General features: G+C 66.0%; 1 protein-coding gene across 1 annotated transcript; it reads right to left on the minus strand.

Moving 5' to 3' along the window:
* Positions 1-174: 174 nt before the first annotated feature.
* Positions 175-8833, minus strand: LOC125621146 (HLA class II histocompatibility antigen, DM beta chain). Its single transcript, XM_048817688.2, has 6 exons — positions 8025-8833; positions 4830-5111; positions 3957-4241; positions 3446-3562; positions 2793-2828; positions 175-1317 (listed from the first exon to the last, which is right to left on the minus strand). Exons 1-6 carry the CDS (start codon positions 8074-8076, stop codon positions 1307-1309), a joined length of 783 nt encoding a protein of 260 aa, XP_048673645.1. The 5' UTR covers positions 8077-8833; the 3' UTR covers positions 175-1306.
* Positions 8834-9843: the final 1010 nt, after the last annotated feature.

The raw sequence follows: 9843 nt of genomic DNA on the forward strand, positions 1-9843 counted from the left end.
TGGGTTAGAGCGGGGCGGGGGGGCTGGGAGCCAGGACTCCTGGGTTCTCTCCCCAGCTCTGGGAGGGGAGTGGGGGCTAGTGGGTTAGAGCAGGGGGGGCTGGGAGCCAGGACTCCTGGGTTCGATCTCTGGGTGGGGAGGAACCAGTGCAGCCATCCACAGAGCATTCCCTGCTGCACCAGAGAGGATCTTTAATGTGGGGGGGCGGCAGATTACAACAGCCACCCTCTCCGTATACACCACACACGGTCAGCACCCTGAATCGGGCACCCACTCCCTATAGCCCTGCCCGCGCCCCACCCCAGTGTGGAGAGTGCCACGGCCTGTCTGCCAGGCGGGGGGGTGAGGATGTTTTGCCTGCCTGAGAGGAGGAGGGGTATCGGCGGGGGGGGGGGGGAAGAGGGGGTGTTGGCTGCCAGGCTTGAGGGGTGGCTGGGTGAGTAATGGGGGAATCGTCTGATGACCCAGGAGGGAGCCCAGGTCTAGGGTGAACCCTGGTGGGGGGAGTGGGATTGTACCGGGGGTGGGGATTTGGGCACATCCCCCAGTGCTGAGGGATCTGGGGGGCTGGGGAGAGGCTAGGGGTCTGATCAGATCGGTATATCCCTGTATTGCCCCGCTGAGCTGTACAGGGCAGAGGACTCCAAGTCTGTGGGGACAGGGGTCTATCCTGGGGTTCCTCTAGCCCTTTAAGGGCCCTGCTATTCACAGCGGGTGCATGGGGGGCAGTCCTTGTGGTCTCTGGGGCTCTCTCTCTGGAGGGGGTGGCAGGGTCTGGTCCCTATATCCACCTATAGCCCCAGTATACAAGTGTGGTGTGCAAGAGTGGGGGGCAGCCTGTCTGGGCTCTGGGGTTCGGCGTTGAGAATGGGGTGTGTAGGGGATCTGTTTTGAGGTCCTTATATCTCTGTATTGGCCTGCTGGTCTATACAGTGTCGTCGGCTCTAATTTGGGCTGGGGCTTGAGGCCAGCAATCAGGTCATTATATCGTTATTTTGTCCTACTTGCATCAGGCGCTTGGAGTTGGGAAGGGGAGGTCTCTACAGCCATCTATAGGCCCCAGTATATACAGCCACAGTGGGGGAGGGGTGCAGGAGGTGCTGGGCCGTACAGGCCCCACGGGGGATCTGGTCTGAGCCGTCCTCGCTGCGGTGCCCGGCTGGCACGGAGACATGTTCCGTCTCGGTCCCATGGATCGAAACCCCATGGGGAGGGGTGGCTAAGCTGGGGGGCGACAGACAGGATGAGTCGGGATCCTCCACTGGGGCTGGGGGGCTGGAGCTGGGGGTCTCGGTGCCCAGGGGCGTTAGGTGCTGCCTGCAGGGTAAACACAGCGAGAGAGGCGTGAATGAACTGGGACAGAGACAGACGGATGGAGAGACCGAGACGGGGGGGGGGGCAGACAGACAGACGGAGAGACAGAGACAGAGGGGGGCAGACGGACGGATGGAGAGACCGAGGCGGGGGGGGTGGATGGAGGGATGGTCGGAGGAGGGGTCTGTGTGGGGATGGGGGGATGAGGGGAGGGATGGGTGGAGGGGTGTGGGGAAGGGTCTGTGGGGGGAGGAATGGAGGGGTGTGGGGAAGGGTCTGTGAGGAGATGGGGGATGAGGGAAGGGGTGTGGGGAGGGGTCTGTGGGGAGATGGGGGGATGAGGGGAGGGATGGAGGGGTGTGGGGAGGGGCCTGTGGGGAGATGGGGGGTGTGGGGAAGGGTCTGTGGGGGGAGGGATGGAGGGTGTGGGGAGGGGTCTGGGGAGATGGGGGGGATGAGGGGAGGGATGGAGGGTGTGGGGAGGGGTCTGTGGGGAGATGGGAGGATGAGGGGAGGGATGGAGGGGTGTGGGGAGGGGTCTGTGGGGGGAGGGATGGAGGGTGTGGGGAGGGGTATGGAGGGAGCGGGGGGTGGGGAGGGGCCTGTGGGGAGATGGGGGGTGTGGGGAAGGGTCTGTGGGGGGAGGGATGGAGGGTGTGGGGAAGGGTCTGGGGAGATGGGGGGATGAGGGGAGGGATGGAGGGTGTGGGGAGGGGTCTGTGGGGGGAGGGATGGAGGGTGTGGGGAAGGGTATGGAGGGAAGGGGAGGGGTCTGTGGGGAGATGGGGGGATGAGGGGAGGGATGGAGGGGTGTGGGGAGGGGTCTGTGGGGGGAGGGATGGAGGGTGTGGGGAGGGGTATGGAGGGATGGGGAGGGGTCTGTGGGGAGATGGGGGGTGTGGGGAAGGGTCTGTGGGGGGAAGGGATGGAGGGTGTGGGGAAGGGTCTGGGGAGATGGGGGGATGAGGGGAGGGATGGAGGGTGTGGGGAGGGGTCTGTGGGGGGAGGGATGGAGGGTGTGGGGAGGGGTATGGAGGGATGGGGAAGGGTCTGAGGAGATGGGGGGATGAGGGGAGGGATGGAGGGTGTGGGGAAGGGTCTGTGAGGGAGGGATGGAGGGTGTGGGGAGGGGTCTGTGGGGAGATGGGGGGATGAGGGGAGGGATGGAGGCTGTGGGGAAGGGTCTGAGGAGATGGGGGGATGAGGGGAGGGATGGAGGGTGTGGGGAAGGGTCTGTGAGGGAGGGATGGAGGGTGTGGGGAGGGGTCTGTGGGGAGATGGGGGGATGAGGGGAGGGATGGGGTGTGTGGGGAGGGGTCTGTGGGGGGAGGGATGTAGGGGTGTGGGGAGGGGCCTGTGGGGAGATGGGGGGTGTGGGGAAGGGTCTGTGGGGGGAGGGATGGAGGGTGTGGGGAGGGGCCTGTGGGGAGATGGGGGGGTGGGGAGGACGCAGGGACACTCAGCCAGGCGGCCGTTACCTCCAGCATAGTTGTGCCCGGGGAGGGGAGAATAACCTGGAAGAGGGAAGGAAACAGAGTCAGTCAGAGGGGATCCTGCCCCCCGCCGCACATGCGCTGCCCCAGCCAGCAGGGGGCAGCAGGACACACACACACACACACACACACACACACTCTCACCAGCAGGGGGCAGCAGGACACACACACACACACACACACACTCTCACCAGCAGGGGGCAGCAGGACACACACACACACACACACACACACTCTCACCAGCAGGGGGCAGCAGGACACACACACAGACACACAGACACACTCTCACCAGCAGGGGGCAGCAGGGGACACACACTCACACACACACACTCACCAGCAGGGGGCAGCGGGACACACACACTCACACACACACTCTCACCAGCAGGGGGCAGCAGGACACACACACTCACACACACTCACCAGCAGGGGGCAGCGGGACACACACACTCACACACACACTCTCACCAGCAGGGGGCAGCAGGGGACACACACACACTCAATCCCCAGCACCCCGGAAATGGGCCTCACATTGTCCCCATCTCTTGCAGGGACCCCGGGGACGCCCGCCCCCCTGCGTTGGGAATTGGGGGCTCAGGACCCCAGGCGAGAGGGACACATGGCCCCAGCCCCCCCCTTACCTGGGGCGGGCGCCCTCCACCAGAAGACCATGCCGGTGCCCAGCAGGATGAGGCCCAGGATCAGCACCACGACAGCGACGCTGACCTTGACCGTCAGCCCCGGGGACAGGCCGGGCCCTGGGGGACACAGCAGGGGAGGAGTTAACGGGGGGTAGACTGAGGAGCCCCCCACAGCACCCCTGCACCCCCAGCCGAAGTCCTACCCAGATCCCCTTCACCCCGTGTTTCTCTCCCCGCTCCCTGCCCCAGACCACTGCCCCCCAGCACCCCATTCCCCTGTTCTGCACCCCACTCCTGCTGCCCCCCAAACCCCAGCATGCCCTCCCCCCACCCTGTACCTCTGCCCCCTGCACCCCCTTCCCCCTACTCCATGCCCTGCCCCCCAGCATGCCCTTCCCCTGCCCTGCACCCCTCTCCTGCTGCCCCCCATCACCCCAACCACCCAGCACTCTCTCCCCCCCACCCGATGCCTCTGCCCCCCAAACCCGTACCCTGCCCTGCTCGGGCTCACCCCACTGCTCCTGGTGGGGCTCGGGCAGGCTGGCGTGCTGCACGAGGCAGGTGTAGGTGTCCCCGGGCTTGGGGGCGGTGAGCAGGCTGAGGTGGGTCTGGTAGGTCCAGTCGCCGTTGGCCAGCGCCGGGCTCAGGCCGTTCTCGGTGGGCTCCACGGGGCTCCCGTTCCGCAGCCAGGTGACCAGCACCTCCGCCGGGTAGAAGCCCCAGACGTGGCAGGTGAGGCGCGTGGTCCCCGCGGGGTTCGGCAGGGCCGTGGAGACGATGCGGACGCTGGGGGGCGCTGTTGGGGGGGAGTCGCTGTGTGAACCGGCTCCTGGTCCCCCCACCTCACACGGGGATCAGACCCACAGGCCCCCTGCCCAGTATCCCCCTACATCAAATCCTTCCCCTGCCCCGGCTCGGAGCCAGGGGCCCCGCAGCCCCCTCCCCCTCCCCGGCTCGGTGCCCCGGGCCCCGCAGCCCCCTCCCCCGCCCCGGCTCAGTGCCCTGCAGCCCCCACCCCCGCCCCGGCTCGGTGCCCCGGGCCCCGCAGCCCCCACCCCCGCCCCGGCTCAGTGCCCTGCAGCCCCCACCCCCGCCCCGGCTCGGTGCCCCGGGCCCCGCAGCCCCCTCCCCCGCCCCGGCTCGGTGCCCCGGGCCCCGCAGCCCCCTCCCCCGCCCCGGCTCAGTGCCCTGCAGCCCCCACCCCCGCCCCGGCTCGGTGCCCCGGGCCCCGCAGCCCCCTCCCCCGCCCCGGCTCGGTGCCCCGGGCCCCGCAGCCCTCTCCCCCACCCCGGCTCAGTGCCCTGCAGCCCCCACCCCCGCCCCGGCTCGGTGCCCTGCAGCCCCCACCCCCGCCCCGGCTCGGTGCCCCGCAGCCCCCACTCACTCTTCCTTTGCCCCGTGCGGCTCCAGAGCCGCTGGCTCTGGCTCTGGCAGGCCTGGCGCCCCCCTGCCATACGCCGGCGCCAGTCGGGGTCCGCGTTGAGTTGGGTGGCCATGTTCGTGGCTATGTTGTGGAGCAGGCCCATGTCACAGGCCTCGAAGAGCTGGTCGTGGTCGTTGTAACACACCAGCGGGTTCTTGTTGAAGACGAAGGTGAAGCTGAACCAGAGCACGGAGCCGTTGGCTGCCAGGGGGCACTCGGTGGCCAGGTGCACAAGGAACCCGCCTGCGGGGACGGGGCCGTCAGAAGCGGGTTCGGGGCAGGGCGGGACATGGGGGACGGGCACAGAGACGTTGGGACCATGGGGGGCGGGAGTGACCAGTGGGGTGACGGAGGGATGGGTCAAGGAGGGCGGGCCACTGGGGGGATGGGGATCAGGGAGGTTATGGGGACAGGTGGGGACCGGTTCCACACTAGGCCATGCCCCTGGGGTGTAGACCAGGGGACGTTGGGTTGAAACCCCATCCAGAGGGTTCCTCTGCAATTGTAGAGCCCTACTGTGGGTGTGTACGCTGGGAACCATGGGGTTAACCCCCCCTACACACACACAGCCCCGAGGGGTACAGATCGGGGCTACCCCCCCGACATACACAGCCCCCTAGGGCTACAGAGTGGGATAATACCCCCCCACACACAGACACAGCCCCCTGAGGGTACAGACTGGGGTTATACCCTATCCACACACAGACACAGCCCCCAAGGGGTACAGACAGGCTGGGGTTATACCCCCCGGACACACAGACACAGCCCCCAAGGGGTACAGACAGGCTGGGGTTATACCCCCCGGACACACAGACACAGCCCCCAAGGGGTACAGACAGACTGGAGTTATACCCCCTGGACACACAGACACAGCCCCCAAGGGGTACAGACAGACTGGGGTTATACCCCCCTCCACACACAGACACAGCCCCCTAGGGCTACAGACTGGGGTTATACCCCCCCCACACACACACACAGACACAGCCCCCTAGGGGTACACACGGGGTTTATATACACACACACACACACACACACACACACACACATGACACACAGACACAGCTCTGTCGGGGTCCAGACAGACTGGAGTTATACCCGCATCCACATACAGACACAGTCCCTTAGGAGTAGAGACTGGGGTTATACCCCCCCACACACCCCACACACAGCCCATAGGGGTACAGACTAGGGTTATACCCCCCCACACACACACAGATACACTCCTCCCCCCAGGGGTACAGACAGACTGGAGTTATACCCCCACACACACAGACACAGCCCCCAAGGGGTACAGACTGGGGTTATACCCCATCCACACACAGACACAGCCCCCAAGGGGTACAGGCTGGGGTTATACCCCCTGCACACACAGACACAGCCCCCAAGGGGTACAGACAGGCTGGGGTTATACCCCCCGGACACACAGACACAGCCCCCAAGGGGTACAGACAGACTGGAGTTATACCCCCTGGACACACAGACACAGCCCCCAAGGGGTACAGACAGACTGGGGTTATACCCCCCTCCACACACAGACACACAGCCCCCTAGGGCTACAGACTGGGGTTATACCCCCCCCCACACACACACACAGACACAGCCCCCTAGGGGTACACACGGGGTTTATATACACACACACACACACACACACACACACACACATGACACACAGACACAGCTCTGTCGGGGTCCAGACAGACTGGAGTTATACCTGCATCCACATACAGACACAGTCCCTTAGGAGTAGAGACTGGGGTTATACCCCCCCACACACCCCACACACAGCCCATAGGGGTACAGACTAGGGTTATACCCCCCCACACACACACACAGATACACTCCTCCCCCCAGGGGTACAGACAGACTGGAGTTATACCCCCCCACACACAGACACAGCCCCCAAGGGGTACAGACTGGGGTTATACCCCATCCACACACAGACACAGCCCCCAAGGGGTACAGGCTGGGGTTATACCCCCTGCACACACAGACACAGCCCCCAAGGGGTACAGACAGGCTGGGGTTATACCCCCCGGACACACAGACACAGCCCCCAAGGGGTACAGACAGACTGGGGTTATACCCCCCACACACACAGACACAGCCCCCAAGGGGTACAGACAGACTGGGGTTATACCCCCTGCACACACAGACACAGCCCCCAAGGGGTACAGGCTGGGGTTATACCCCCCCCACACACAGACACAGCCCCCAAGGGGTACAGACAGACTGGGGTTATACCCCCTGCACACACAGACAGAGCCCCCAAGGGGTACAGACAGACTGGGGTTATACCCCCCGGACACACAGACACAGCCCCCAAGGGGTACAGACAGACTGGGGTTATACCCCCTGCACACACAGACACAGCCCCCAAGGGGTACAGACAGACTGGGGTTATACCCCCCCACACACACACACAGCCCCCAAAGGGTACAGACAGACTGGGGTTATACCCCCCCACACACACACACACAGCCCATAGGGGTACAGACAGACTGGGGTTATACCCCCTGCACACACAGACACAGCCCCCAAGGGGTACAGACAGACTGGGGTTATACCCCCTGCACACACAGACACAGCCCCCAAGGGGTACAGACAGACTGGGGTTATACCCCCCGGACACACAGACACAGCCCCCAAGGGGTACAGACAGACTGGGGTTATACCCCCTGCACACACAGACACAGCCCCCAAGGGGTACAGACAGACTGGGGTTATACCCCACACACACACAGACACAGCCCCCAAGGGGTACAGACAGACTGGGGTTATACCCCCTGCACACACAGACACAGCCCCCAAGGGGTACAGACAGACTGGGGTTATACCCCACACACACACAGACACAGCCCCCAAAGGGTACAGACAGACTGGGGTTATACCCCCCACACACACACACACAGCCCCCTAGGGCTACAGACTGGGGTTATCCCCCATCCACACACAGGCACTGTCCCCTAAGGTTAGACATGGGGTTTAAGCCCTAGCCTGACATCTCCAGCATGGGTCCTGGTCCCGGGGCACAGCCCTGGGGACAGGTGGTCAGACGGTCGCTAGGCCGGTTTCTGAAGCGGGGACCCCCGGAGAGGATTATAGGGGGCAGGGACCCCAAGCTCCCCCCAGGCCCGTGGCACCGACGGGCGCCCTCACCTGCTCCGTGGTGGCTCAGAGCCATGGACAGCAGCCACAGCACCAGCTTCATGGCGGCCCCTCGGTCCCCGGCCAGGGCAGGTCTGTGTGCGGGGTCCCCGGCTCGGCGCGGGGGTCTCGGGTCTCTGCTCCTTGAAGCAAGTTTCCAGCTCCCTGGCTCTGCGGCGGGCGCGCTCTGGGATCTCTGCCTGGAGGATCTCTCAGGATCCCACAGGCCCTTCTCCCTGCTCCGGGATCCCCAGCTCTGCGGGGGGAGATCGCTGGATCCCAGGGGCTCTGGGAGAGGCTCTCTCTGGATCCTGGGTGTCGGACGTCTCTGCTGCTGGATTCCAGCTGCTTTGGGGTGATCCCACGGGATCCCTGGCTTGGTGGGGGGCGCTGGGGATCTCTGGGCCTGTTGCAGGAGAGCTGTCACTGGGATTCCTGGGTCTGGGGGGGCAGATCTCCCAGGCTCTGGGGGGGCAGATCTCTCTCTGGGATCTCTGGGTCTGGGGGGGCAGATCTCTCTCTAGGATCCCTGGGTCTGGGGGGCAGATCTCTCTCTGGGATCTCTGGGTCTGGGGGGGCAGATCTCTATCCGGGATCCCTGGGTCTGGGGGGGCAGATCTCTCTCTAGGATCCCTGGGTCTGCGGGGGCAGATCTCTCTCTGGGATCTCTGGGTCTGGGGGGGCAGATCTCTCTCTAGGATCCCTGGGTCTGGGGGGGCAGATCTCTCTCTGGGATCCCTGGGCTCTGCAGGGGTCCCTCTGGCTCCGGACCGCGCAGGCAGGTCGCGCTGTCCTGACCCCCCCGCCAGCCGGCCCTGGCCAATGGCAGCCGGCTCCGCTGCCGGCATCATCAGTCGCTGGGTGGAGGCGGCCGGGCGGGGAGCCCGACGGGGAGATGTCCCGCCGCGCCGTGGGGCTGGGCCCAGACTCGGGGCAGCCCTCGGGCCGTGGTGGGTTTATCTCCCCGGACCTCCCGCGGCACCGGGGACCTGTGACAGCCCCCCGCCCCCATTACAGGTGGGGAAACTGAGGCACGGAGCAGCCATGGGGCACGGGGCCAGACGTGTGGCGGAGGGCTTGGCTGCAGGGGAAAGGGACGAGTGCCGGGGGGAGGGGATCCCGGCCAAGGGGGCAGCTGGGGGGAGGGGATCCTGGCAGAGGGGGCCCCTGGAGGAGGGGATGGGATCCTGGCAGAGGGGGCAGTTTGGGGGAGAGGATGGGGTAGGAGATCCTGGCAGAGGGTGCAGCTGGGGGGGATCCTGGCAGAGGGGGGCCCTGGAGGCGGGGATGGGATCCTGGCAGAGGAGCAGCTGGGGGGGGGCTCCTGGCAGAGGAGCAGCTGGGGGGGAAGAGATCCCGGCAGAGGGGGCAGCTGGGGTGGATCCTGGCAGAGGGGGGGCCTGGAGGAGGGGATGGGATCCTGGCAGAGGAGCAGCTGGGGGGGATCCTGGCAGAGGAGCAGCTGGGGGGGCTCCTGGCAGAAGGGGCAGCTGGGGTGGATCCTGGCAGAGGGGGGGCCTGGAGGAGGGGATGGGATCCTGGCAGAGGAGCAGCTGGGGGGGCTCCTGGCAGAAGGGGCAGCTGGGGGGGATCCTGGCAGAGGGGGGCCCTGGAGGCGGGGATGGGATCCTGGCAGAGGAGCAGCTGGGGGGGATCCTGGCAGATGGAGCAGCTGGGGGGGAAGAGATCCCGGCAGAGGGGGCAGCTGGGGGGGATCCTGGCAGAGGGGGGCCCTGGAGGAGGGGAGGGGATCCTGGCAGAGGGGGCAGCTGGGGGGGATCCTGGCAGAGGGGGCAGCTGGGGGGGAAGAGATCCCGGCAGAGGGGGCAGC

This window comes from Caretta caretta, chromosome 14 (genome assembly GCF_965140235.1).
Source record: "Caretta caretta isolate rCarCar2 chromosome 14, rCarCar1.hap1, whole genome shotgun sequence".
Classification (NCBI taxonomy): Eukaryota; Metazoa; Chordata; order Testudines; family Cheloniidae; genus Caretta; species Caretta caretta.

Excerpts from the sequence above, each read along its gene's own strand:
- LOC125621146 (XM_048817688.2), bottom strand. The coding sequence starts at position 8,076 with ATGAAGCTGGTGCTGTGGCTGCTGTCCATGGCTCTGAGCCACCACGGA. Across the intron at positions 4,242-4,829 it reads CCGCACGGGGCAAAGGAAGA|CGCCCCCCAGCGTCCGCATC; the intron begins GTGAGTGGGGGC and ends CCCCCCCAACAG. Across the intron at positions 3,563-3,956 it reads GCCCCACCAGGAGCAGTGGG|GGCCCGGCCTGTCCCCGGGG; the intron begins GTGAGCCCGAGC and ends TGTGTCCCCCAG.